The 13,691-nt window shown below is 40.3% G+C and overlaps 1 protein-coding gene across 2 annotated transcripts in view; it reads right to left on the reverse strand.

Annotated features, from left to right (window-relative positions):
- The window catches only part of PPFIBP2 (PPFIB scaffold protein 2), a 145,018-nt gene that overhangs the window by 92,931 nt on the left and 38,396 nt on the right, over window positions 1-13,691 (reverse strand). For both annotated transcript variants that reach the window (XM_028116897.2, XM_088017458.1), the window contains exon 3: window positions 12-214. In XM_028116897.2, the coding sequence (XP_027972698.2) occupies window positions 12-214 (203 nt within the window). The remainder of the gene's footprint in view (window positions 1-11; window positions 215-13,691) is intronic.

Below are 13,691 nucleotides of genomic sequence, written 5' to 3' on the forward strand. Positions count from 1 at the left end.
GGCCCACTCACCAAGCTCTCCTTTATGTAGGCAGCTGTGGGGCCCGGGATCTGGCTCAGGAGGGCTGCTCTCTCCTGAGGCTGCTCCAGCATCTCCAGGGCCAGTCTCAAGTCCTCAACGAGATGGAGCACTGGAAAGGGGTTCGTGTGGGAGACCGGGGAGGCCAGTGCAGGCTCACAGCTCCCGTCACGGATATCGGCACCTGTTTTAGCGCCTGGAACGAGAGAGAGGTGGGAACCTTGGTAAGAAGGGTGGACGCCACGGGCAAGGAACTGGCAAAGAGCAAAGAGAAAGGAGATTGTGAGATGGATAGGAACCCTCGAAAACCACTTCTGCCTCAGCAGAACCATTCACACAGCAAACTTGGCAGAGACCATCTTTAATCCTGGACTGGGCCTGCCAGAAAGAGTTGGGACCAAGGTGGACGACTTGCCCAGGGAGACTGATGTACAGAAGCTCACACCCCTAGACAACTGGGAGAACACAGCCAGCCCTGACACTGCCCCCAAACACGCCAGCTTAAACAACAAGCTGCCATCCTCCTGCCTTTAGATTCCTAACTTTAAGTTAACATGGTAGGGCCTTCTGCACGGATGGCACCAAAAAGGCCCCCCTCCCTGTACGTGCATCCCTCTCCTCTCCTCCTACAGCGGTTCCCGACTCCGGGCTGGCCCCGATTGCGTCAGAGTGATGGAGTGCCAGCCCTGGTGAGCGCTTCCAGTGGATTGGAATCTGTCTGGATCTTCCCACTTGGGTGGATCTCTACATCCCCTTATGGACTCACACTTTACAGCCGTATGAGTTACCGTGTAATCCACATCTCCTCCCCACCTGCCATGGGCTGTGAAGCTCTGAGGCCAGGGTCCCTGGCCTCCTGGCCCCTGCCCACCCCCAGCCCCCATGCTGAAGGGGCATCTGACTACCTGCCTGCGTGCTTGGAGGAACAGCTAAGAGGGAGACAGCTTGGCCTGGGTCAGCTCTTTCTAATTTCAAGTGTCCCAAACAAGACTGTTTTTGCCTTTCTGAACCTCACCGTTTAAACAAACAAACAAAAAGTCTTCTTTGCATAAACACAGTGGTCTATTTTTCAGACCAAAAACTGGGGTGACACAGTCTGACAAAGGATTTCTGTGCTTCTTTCAGCAATAAAACACACTTCAGAAAATATGGTGTCGGCGGTGGAATTTCTAGGGCACTTGGATTGTTTATAAGGCCAATAGGAATCAGGGCTCTGCTGGAAAATGTGGGCAATAGGGCCACCGCATCCCCAGTTACACGGCAGTCCTGACGTCTAAATCTAGGTCCCTCCACCCTTCTAAGAGCCAGCTTCTAGTTGCCACGGCAGTCTTCGCAAGGAAAAATCCACACAGAAGGAAACAATTACTATTTGATTGCTGGTTTGCTTTCTGAAAGCACAGGATAGAGGGAATTGTGGGTCACAATCCACAAACTAGTCTATGGCTCTGGGGAGCTGGGAAAGTGACGATTACCCACACTCCGGTGTGTGCTCAGCAGTTTCTGGGCCCTGCAAACCAATGGAGAGTTGACTGGGAAGGGCCACAGCTGACTTCAGGGAAGAAAATAGACTGAAAATAGAGCAAGACCCCCCCACCCCCACCCTGCGTCTCCAAGCAAATGCCAAGTAATCCCTGACCATCCTAGACATGCTCCAACACGTACACCTTCATACATGGAGGATAAGTCAGGCCAGTCAGGCCAGGGGGAGGTGGGAAGACTGAGATTTTCATTAACTTTATGTCACTCTGTGGTATTGGACAAGTCTCTTCCTTTCTCTGGGCCCCTCCCTGCCCTAAAGCCTTCGGATGCTTCCCTACTGTTCAAGGTGTGTGTGTGTGTGTGTACACATGTGTATCTGTGCCTATTTTTGTATGTGATGTATGTATACACAAAATATTTAAATCCCTCCCCTTTTTTTTTTTTGTAATTTACGTCAACACACAGGCTCACAAAATGGTCCAGAATGGTGAAACTCCTAGGGCCCAGCATTAAGCAAAGGCAAAAATCACCCAGAATATTCAATTCCATACTCCACACATTCCCTTCAGATGATTAGCTCCTATGGAAAAATTACAACCACAGAGGGAAACGAATCAAAACAGAACTACCAGATACACCAACAAAGAAGAAAATATATGCCCTCATACTTGAGGATAACAGAGCCAGAGAAAAGACGATAACATAACATACAACACAAAATATAAAAGATACAAGGTGTTATGCCCCAAATTACTTCTCAGAAAAGAACAATTCACCTTATACTCAAACCCTAATAAAGTTTCTCTCTGGGGGCACCCTACCACTTTATTTTGAACAACAAAGCACTCTTTGGGGAAGATAGCAGAAAGGGTTTCAATTTTATTTGCACATTGAGTTTTACAAACTATAGATGCCTGGGCCCCACATCAGCGGTTCTAATTGGTCTGAGATGTGACCTGGAAGAATAAAAAGCTCCCCAGATGATTTTAATGTGCAGCCCAAGTTGAAACCATTGCACTGGCAAATCACCACAATCAATACTACATTTTGATGTTTAGGGAGGTCACTTGGGAATCTTTATTTTAAGGGTGCAAAGACTAAAGCTTAATACAGATTTAGTAATTATTAGAAGAAATAAGACCACATAAAATGGAAGGATAAGATTTTATTGAAAGCCTTTTAATGATTACTTTCAAAGGCAAGTTAGGTAGGTATGTGCTAATAATTAGGGTTATTTATATATGCTTTGCTTCTCCTCTACTTGAGCTTATAGTGGGATTACACATTTGCCCCTTAAAGTTACTTAAGGCCACATGCCTTCCTTTGGCCAATAAATATCAAAGTCTTTAAGAACCAATACATAATTCCCCATATCTCTTCCACCTGCTCTGGCCTCTGGTAATGGTGGAGACTGAATCAGTCCATGTCCACGAGTGATGATGACAGGGACCAGAGCTCCCAGCAGATCTAGGGGGAACGTAGAATATGAACAAGAAATAAACTATGCTGTTTCAAGCTACTGATCTTTTAGGCTGTTATGCTGCAGTAACAGACAGTCCTATCTTCACTTATACAAAGTATGTATGTCATACAGTCACATATGTGGAAGATAAACTTTTCAAAAATTATCTTTTAATGGGTTCAAACTTAAGTGACCATCAACTTAATACAGACTGCTATATGTGTAAGATGTTAACCACAAATCAAAAACTGGTAAGAGATATGCAAAAAATAAAGAGAAGGAATCCAAGTATATGAGTAAAGGCAGCAAATTGTGAGAAAAGAGCAAGAAAATAAAGGAACTGAGAAGAACTACAAAAACAACCACAAAACAAGTAACAAAATGGCAATAAGTATATACCTAACAATAATTACTTTGAATGCAAAATGGACTAAACACTCCAAACAAAAGACACAAGGTGACAGAATGGATAAAAAACAAGACCCATCTATATGCTGCCTACAACAGACTCATTTCAGACCTACAGACACATGCAGATTGAAAGTGAAGTAATACAAAACCATTTATCGTGCAAATGGAAGTGAAAAGAAAGCTTAGGTAGCAATACTTATATCGGAGAAAACAGACTTTAAAACAAAGACTTTAACAAGAGAAAAAGAAGGACACTATATAATCATAAAGGGAACAATCCAACAAGAAGATTTAACAGTTGTAAGTATTTATGCACTCATCATCGGAGCACCCAAATACATAAAGCAGCTAATAACAAACATAAAGGGAGTAATTGAGAGTAATATAATAAGAGAAGGGGATTTTAACACCCCACTTACATCAATGGATAAATCACCCAAGCAGAAAATCAATAAGGGAACAGTGGCTTTGAATGACATACTGGACCAGATGGAACTAACAGATATATTCAGGACCTTCCATCTTAAAACAGCAGGATACACATTCTTTTCAAGTGCATATGGAACATATTCCAGAACAGATCACATATTAGGTCGCAAAACAAGTCTCAACAAATTTAAAAGCACTGAAGTCATACCATGCATCTTTTCCAACCATGATACTATGAAACCAGAAATCGACCACAAGAAAAAGTCTGAGAAGAACACAAATACATGGAGGTTAAATAACATGTTACTAAACAATGAATGGGTTAAAAAGGAAATTTAAAAAGACATGGAGACAAATGAAAATGAAAATACAATAGTCCAAAATCTTTGGGATACAGCAAAAGCTGTTCTAAGAGGGACGTTTATAGCAATACAGAGAAGCAAGAAAAATCTCAAACAACCTATTCTTATACCTAAAGGAGTCAGAAAAAGAACAAATAAACCCCAAACCGAGTAGGAGGTAGGAAATAATAAGATTAAAGCAGAAATAAACATAACAAAAAAAAAAACAACAGAACAGATCAATGAAACCAGTAACTGGTTCTTTGAAAAGATCAATTAATCTTAATAAACCTTTAGCCAGACTCATCAAAAAGGGAGAAAGTGAGAGAGAGAGAGAAAGGACTCAAATAAACAAAATCAGAAATGAAAGAGGGGAGATGAGCAACTGACACAGAGAAATAGAAAGGATTATAAGCATATTATGAAAAATATGCCAACAAACTGGAAAACCTAGAAGAAATGGATAAATTCCTAGGAGCATATAACCTCCAGAAATTGAATCAGGAATAAATAGAAAGTTTGAACAGATTGATTACCAGCAATGAAATTGAACCAGTAATCAAAAAAACTCCCAAGAACAATGAAACAAAACTCCCAACAAACAAAAGCCCAGGAACAGATGGTTTCATAGGTAAAGTCTACTAACCACTTAAAGAAGAGTTAATACCTAGTCTTCTCAAACTATTCCAAAAAAATAGAAGAGAAAGGAAAGCTTCCAAATTCAAATTCATTCTATGAGGTCAGCATTACCCTGATACCAAAACCAGATAAAGACACTACAAAAAAAGAAAACTACAGGCCAATATCTCTGATGAACATAGATACAAAAATCCTCAAAAAAAATTAGGAAACCAAATCCAACAATATATTAAATCATTCACCACAATCAAGTGGGATTTATTCCTAGGATGCAAGGGTGGTTCAATGTTCACAAATTAATCAACATGACACATCACATCAATAAGAGAAAGGATGAAAACCATATTATCATCTCAATGATCTACAGATTTAATGTAATCCCTATCAAAATACCAACAGCATTTTTCACAAAACTAGAATAATCCTAAAATTTGTCTGGAACCACAAAAGACCTTGAAAAAGAACAAAACTGGAAGCATCACAAGCCCAGATTTCAAGTTATACTACAAAGCTGTAGTAATCAAAACAGGATGGTACTGACACTAAAACAGACACATAGACCAATAGAGGACAGAATAGAGAGCCCAGAAATAAACCCATGATTATATGGCCAATTAGTCTTTGACAAAGGAGACAAGAATATACAATGGGAAAAGGTCTCTTCAACAAATGGTGCTGGGAAAACTGGACAGCCACATGTAGAAGAATGAAACTGGACCACTTTCTTACACCATACACAAAAATAAACTCAAAATGGATTAAGGACCTAAATGTGAGACCTGAAACCATAAAAATCCTAGAGAACACAGGCAGTAACCTCTTTGACATTGGCCATAGCAACAGTTTTCTAGATATGTCTTCTGAGGCAAGGGAAACAAAGGCAAAAATAAACTACTGGGACTACATCAAAATAAAAAGCTTCAACAAAACTAAAAGACAACCTACTGAATGGACGAAGATATTTGCAAATGACATACCTGATAAAGGGTTAGTATCCACATATATAAAGAACAACTTAACACCAAAAATCCCAAATAATCCAATTAAAAAATGGGCTGAAGACATCAACAGACATTTCTCCAAAGACATCCAGATGGCCAATAGACACAGGAAAAGATATTCAACAGCACTCATCAGGGAAATGTAAATCAAAACCACAACGAGATGACACCTCACACTGGTCAAAATGGCTAAAATGAAAAACACAAGAACCAACAAGTATTGGCAAGGATGTGGAGAGAAAGGAACCCTTGTGCACTGTTGGTGGGATTGCAAACTGGTGCAGCCACTATGGAAAACAGTATGGAGGCTCTTTAAAAATTAAGAACAGAATTACCGTATGAACCAGTAATTCCACTACTGGGTATTTATCCAAAGACTGAAAACACTAATTCAAAAAGACATAAGCACTCTTATGTTTTTTGCAGAATTATTTGCAATAGCCAAATTATGGAAGCAGCCCAAGTGTCCATCAACAGATGATTGGATAAGGAAAACATGATATAAAATGGAATATTACTCAGCCATAAAAAAATGAAATCTTGCCATTTGCAACAACATAGATGTATCTAAAGAGTATAATGCTAAGTGAAATAAGTCATTCAGAGAAAGACAAATACCATATGACATCTCTCATATGTGGAATTTAAGAAAGAAAAGAAGAGACAAACCAAAAAAATACTCTTAACTATAGAGAACAAACCAGTGGTTACCAGAGGGGAGGAGCGGGGGATGGGTAAAACAGGTGATGGGGATTAAGAGTACTTATGATAAGCACCAGCTAATGTACGGAAGTGTTGAATCACTATATTGTACACTTGAAACTATAACACTATTAACTATACTGGAATTAAAATTGTTCTAAATGATATCTAATCATTTAGATGGGGGTTCTTGGGCATGAGATGAAATATCTTATGACAGTATCGTATGTGAATTTTAAAAGTGCTGTATTTAAAACAACTTAGAAATAATGTTTTCTAAGACGTTGCCACATCAGCAGCTTTAGCATTACCTGGGAGCTCAGTGGAAATACAGATGCTCAGGTCCTATTTTGGCCCTACAAACATGGATCTACATTTTATCAACATCCCCAAATGCTCTACAACTGCTCTAGAATTATTCAAAAGGCAGCGTTCATAATGACAGAAACGGCATGTTAGAGATAAACGTAATGCTTGAATAAAATTGTTAAAACTGTGTTGAGACAAGAAATTCATACATATATTATTTTACATAAGTACTTATAAATACACATGAGTCTAAACCAATCAATTAATATTATGAGTACATATTTGTGTATTCAGGAATGCTTGTCTATTGGGGCATATACGGTATGTTTTACATCATTAGAGGGGAAAAGGAAGAAATAGAAACCTTAATGAAAGAATAAGAAAGTATGAGAAAAGAAAAGGAAAATTTGAAAAAGAACCAAGTGGAAACCAAAACAAAGAATGCAATGCTTTAGTTTTAAGTGGACAGATTAAAGAACAGACAAGAGAATTATGGAAGTGGAAGGTGGGAGAGCGTAGAGAATGAAGCAGAGGCAACAAGAGAAAACCGTAGTGATTTCTCACAGTTGAAAACTTGAGTCCTCTCATTTTGAAGATATACACTGCATCCTCAAAAGGATACATATCAAAACACACCCACCCTAGAAACCACACGGTGAAACTCAAGAACACCAAAGATAAAGAGAACATTTAAAAGCTAGAACTAGAGAGAAAAGGCAGACAGTCTACAGCTACCTTGTCAACAGACTTCTCATGGGCAATAAAACCCAGTGACCACAAACTATCATCTACAACATGTAACCTGTACAAGATAAGCTGGCACTCAGGATCAAGAATAAAATAAGGACATTCTTCAGACAGTGACTCATGCAATTTATTCCTGATGGAATTTTTAAGGATCTCCTTCATGAAGAAGGAAACTGCACCAAGCAAGAAGGTGTGGGATGAAAGAACCAATTATGTCGTAGCAGTTGTTAACATTTTTTGTTAAGCAAAATAAATACTGTCAATTAAAAATCACAATAATTTGGAGGATATGAATCAAGATGATACTGGAATACTACACAAAAATAATGTGGACAATGGGGCAGTGGTAGAAATCAAAGCATTCTAAGAGTCAGGTATTAATGATGAAGAATTCCTCTTCTTTAAAGATATTTATCTTTAGCTTTCATGGTCAGGAGACATGTTAAAAATATAAGTATATGAGCATTAGAAGACTAGAAATAGATACTTAACTTTCTGGCAGAGATTAAAAACAACAACAGAGGCCAGCAAGACAAAACCAAAAACAACTTAAAAAAAAAGTTAAAATAAATATATTTATAAATATAAATTTATAAATAAAATAAAAAATAAGGCTTAACACACCTGTACACCATTAAGTACAATAATTATAATGCATTAAACTCACCTATTTAAACTAAAAAATTTGAACAGAAAAAAATCCAGTTCTTTGATGTTATTAAGAGAGGCATACAAGAGACACACAAAACAATTATGACACTGAATGACTGAAATATAAAGTATTCAAAAAGATACAGCAAAGGACTCCATATATTAGAGCATTGGGTCAAACTATTAAACAGTCACACACACACATGCACGTATGCATGCACAAAATCACTGGATAAAATGATAAAAACAAAGAAAAAAAATCATCAGAATGGTCCTGTAAAAAATAGTCACTTGTTGAACCATCTGAACCACAACTTAATTTTCTTTCCAAAGAAAGTACATCAGGCCAAATGTTTTTACAAGTCAGTTCTGTCAAACCTTCAAGAAGTGACTAATTCTACTCCATATTGTGTAAGTGGAGGAAGGGACTGCTCCCAGCATTCTCCATAAGGAGAACCCGCCAGCGCAGCCTGTAGGTGGGAACCATGTAAGTCAGCAGCCCTGAGAGCCTCACAGGGAAATCCAGGCCTTCTCACTGATGCACCTGGACACGCAGAACCTAAACACAAACTCTGAAAACCGAATCCATGGTAAAAAAGATAGCACATTGGGACCCTCAAACCTGGGAAATGACAGATCAAGCAGACCTAAATAGGAAATAACAAATAAAGTGGTGATCTATCAGAACAACAAAAGACAGAGACCTCTGCCCCCAATAGCTAGACGTGGCATGCTGTGTTCAAGCAAGTGCAAAGCATTTATGTCCAAACTGACCATAGACGAATTAGAAGGACTAAAATAAAAAAAGACAAGAAGTAACAGGTGCTGGTGAGGATGAGGAGAAAAAGGAACCCTCATACACTGTTGGTGGGAATATAAATTGCTGTAGTCACTGTGGAACACAGTATGGCATTGCCTCCAAAAATTGGAAATAGAAATGCCATATGATCCAATAATTCCACTATTGGGTATTTACCCAAAGAAACAAAAATACTAATTAGAAAAGATATACACCCCTGTGTTTATTGCCACATTATTTACAATAGCCAAGATCTGGAAGCAACCCAAGGGTCCACGGAGAGAGGAATGGATAAGGAAAATGTGACACATTAATAAAAGATGAGATCACGCCATTTGTGACAACATGGATGGACCTAGAGGGTATTCTGCTAAGTGAAATAAATCAGACTGAGAAAGACAAATATGACTTCACTCATATGTGGAATCTAAACACACACATACACAAATGAATAAACAAACAAAAAACAGAATCAGACCTGTAAATACAAGGAACCAGCTGATGGTTGCCAGAGGGGAGGGGTGTGGGGGTGGACAAAATGGGTGACGGGGAGGGGGAGATACAGGCTTCCTATAATGAATGAGGAAGTCGCCAGCATATTTAAAGGCACAGCATCAGGAATATAGTCAATGATGCTGTAACAGAGATGTACGGGGACAGACGGTAGCTAGATGGTAGGTAGCTACACCCGCGGAGAACAAAGCACGATGTATAAACCTTCGAACCACTATGTTATACGGGTGAAACTAATGTAACATTGTGTGTCAGCTATATACATTCAAATTAAAAACAAAACAAAACAAAACAAAACAAAAGACAAACTTGACCACAGACTAGGTCACACAGGAAGTCTCAGCAAGACTCAAGAATCCTATTAGGGGGACCGATTCCTGTCTCCGTATTTCTGTGGGAAGGGAGGGTGGCTGCCACTAAGGCCACATTTGTGGCCTTGTCCCTGCCTCCCCTCACTCAACTTTTCCTCAAAGGATGAACACGTCTTCTGATGGGAGAGCTGACAGAAGGGCCTCTCCTGAGAGTCGCTCATCCCTGGATGCAAGCACTGTCCTCGGGGGAAGCTTTCTGAGAGGAGCTCTGCCTCCACAAGGTGGAGGTCTGTCGTTTGGGATTCAATTCAATTTCCCGTGTAAGTGTGTGTGTAGGATGTCTGGTATTCAAGATCCTGATGGTGGCTTCGGGTCAAGCTAACTTTCCTAATCAGTAAAACCACTATTTTGTTTCTCTTTTTTCTGACCGCTTTGTCTATTCCTTAACTGGTTTAAAACTAAGGAAGGGACCAATGGGATGTTATTTAATGATTATTGTGGTAGATGGAAGGACGACACCCCCCTCCCTGAAAGATGTCCGCGTCCTAAACCATGGAATCTATGAATGTGTTAGCTCATATCGCAAAAGGGACTTTACAGATGTGACTAAGGTGAAGAATTCTGAGGTGGGGCAGTTATCCTGTGTTGTTAATCCCATGAGCTCTTACATAAGAAGAGGGAGGCAGAAGATTGGGTCAGAGGGACCTGAGGACTCGACCTGCCACTGCAGGCTCTGAAGATGGAGGAAGGGGACAGCGAGCCAAGGAAGGGGACAGCATTATAGCAGAACAGGGCAGGCAGGGGCAGACTAGCTGTAGAGAGAAAACCCTCCAAGAACACCCCAAAATTAAAAAACCCATGTACACAACTGAACTGACGGCAATCTTCAGAGCTCAGAAGCTCGGGGTTAAGAGAGCATCTGAGCTGGTGTTGGTCCTGTGCACCACCGCTAGTTCCCTGATGGCCAGTCACCCGGGCCACAGGCCACTCAGGGGGGACGGGGACGAAGCTTAGGCCTGAGCCCGGAGAGAGGTCGGATGGGAGAGCTCTGCACAGAGCCGGGATACAAAAGGACACTACCCTCAGTCAACTAGAGAAGCCCACCCCGCAGGAGGACACTGGGCCTTGACTATGGAATAAGAGCACATACAAATAATTCGATGTTTTAAAACAATAGGAAAAAAAAAAGAGGGGGTGAAGGAAGCACAGAAAGTGTGAGACAAGTAGAAATCAGACAGTAAGCGAATAAATGGTCAGATGAATTGTCAAAATAAATGTGTACAGACTAAACTGGCCAGTTAAAAGACAGACATTGTTAACTTGGTTAAAAAGTGAAAGTGCAGGTATATGGCTCCGGCAAAACTACACCTAAGGCAAAAGCACAATGAAAGCTTGCGACTGAGAAAGGATGGAAGAAGGATAATACCAAGAAAATAATAACCAAAAGGAAGTTGGGGTGAACAGATTAACATGAGACAAAACACTCTTTAAGACCAAAAGCACTGGGGCGCCTGGGTGGCTCAGTTGGTTAAGCGTCTGCCTTTGGCTCAGGTCCTGATCTCAGGGTCCTGGGATTGAGTCCCAAATTGGGCGCCCTGCTCAGCGGGGAGCTGCTTCTCCCTCTGCCTCTGCCCCTCCCTGCCCGCTTATGCTCTCTCTATCATGCTTTCTCTCTCTCTCTCTCAAATAAATTAATAAAATTTAAAAAAAAAAGGAAGACAAAAAAGCATTGCTAGAGATGAGGAGTGTAACTATATGGTGATGAAAGCCTTTACCGGGAAGTACTAATTCTAAATGTGTATTCATATAATACAAAACACAGCTTCAAAATATAAGGCAAAATATTCAGAATTTTAAGGAGACAAAATTTACCATTTAGTAGAATTTTAATATGCATTTCTAAGGAAGTGATAAGATCAAGCAGACAAAAAAAAAAAAACCAATCAGTAATGGTAGCAAAGATTTAAACAGAGTGCATGTACTGAACAGAGAACATTGCACCTGACAACTGGGAGAAGGCACACACCTTCCAAGCATGTGCAGGACAGTAATGACAACAGACAGTGTTGTAGTCAAGGCCATAAAGCAAGTATCAATAAATTCCAAAGGATAAGTATTAGAGACCACTTAACTACAACACAATGGAGTTAGCAGGCAGTTGAAAATATATATTACTGATTGGCTTTTTAATTCGGTTTTTAAAAGAGTACAGATAGTTTAAGTTCGGAAATAAGAAAATGATAAAAACATTCAAATAAGTTAAATGTGGACATATAGTAAGTATAGCTACAGGATGCATATTTATCTATAGATACTATAATGGTTAATTTCATGTGTCAACTTGGCTGGGCCACAGTACCCAGATATTTGATCAAATGTTATTCTGGATGTTTTTGTGAAGGTATTTTTTAGACAAAATTGACATTGAAATCATTACATTGTGACTAACGCAGATAGTTCTCCATAATGTGGGGGGCCTCGTCAAATCAGTGAAAGGCTGTAATAGAAAAGGACTGATCTCCCTGGAAGAAGGAGGAATTCTGCCAGCAGATGGCCTACCCACTGGAGCTGCAACATTTGCTCTTCCCTGGATCTGATGGCCAGCCTGATGGCCTATCCTGTTTGATTTTGGACTTGCTAGCTTCCATAATCACACAAGGCAATTCTTTAAAATCAATCAACCAACCAATCTCTCAGAAATCTCTCTCTTGGGACACCTGGGTGGCTCAGTTGGTTAAGCATCTGCCTTTGGCTCAGGTCATGATCCCAGAGTCCTAGGATCGAGTCCCGCATCAGGCTCCTTGCTCAGTGGGGAGCCTGCTTCTCCCTCTGCCTGCCACTCTGCCTACTTGTGCTCTCTCTCTGTCAAATAAATAAATAAACTCTTTAAAAAAAATAAATCTCTCTCTCTCTACACACACACACACACACACACACACACACACACACACACACACACAATATTGGTTTTGTTTCTCTGGAGAACCTGAACTAATATATATACATATTTATCTATTTACAGAATAAATAATATACACAAACATACCACTCATGTATAATGGAGACTGATTAGCAAAGGCAAAAGTCAGTTCTTTGAAAATAATAATAAAAAAGATAACTCTGGCAAGGGGCACCTGGGTGAGTCAAGTTGGTTAAGCGTCCAACTCTTGATTTTGGCTCAGGTCATGATCTCAAGAGTTTTAAGATTGAGCCCTGCGCTGGTTCTGTACTGGGCATGGAGCCTGCTTAAGATTCTCTCTCTCCCCCTCACATTCTCTCTCTCAAAAAAAAAAAAAAAGGAAAAAAGATAACTCTGGCAAGATAAAAAACAGAGGATACAATTAGGCAATATTAGGAATATAAACAGAGACATAACAAGTGTAGCAGATCTTTAAAAAATATGATAGCTATACAGCACCTGGGTGCCTCAGATTAAGCGACCGGCTCTTGATTTCAGCTCAGGTCATGATCTCAGGGTCCTGAGATCAAGCCCCAAGAGGGCTCTGCGCTCAGCATAGAATCTGCTTGAGATTCTCTCTTGCGCCCTCTACCCAGCCCCCCACTCAGCAGCATGCACACACGCGTGGTCTCTCAAAAAATAAATAAATGTTTAAAAATATATATATGATAGCATGTTCATGTTAACAAAACCATAAAGACCTGGGGGCACCTGGTTGGCTCAGTGGGTTAAGCATCCGACTCTTGGTTTCTGCTCAGGTCATGATCTCAGGGTTGTGAGACTGAGCCCTTATTGCACTCCTGCTGGGGAATGGAGTCCGCTTGGATTCTTTCCTTCTTCCTCTCCCTCCCCCTCTGCTCCTCCCCCCACTTGCACATGCACCAGTGTGCGCTCTCTCTCTCAAATAAATAAATAAAATC

This window comes from Eumetopias jubatus, unplaced genomic scaffold (assembly GCF_037043125.1).
Source record: "Eumetopias jubatus isolate StellerSeaLion01/CBP00866 unplaced genomic scaffold, mEumJub1_p1.0 scaffold_13, whole genome shotgun sequence".
NCBI lineage: Eukaryota > Metazoa > Chordata > Mammalia > Carnivora > Otariidae > Eumetopias > Eumetopias jubatus.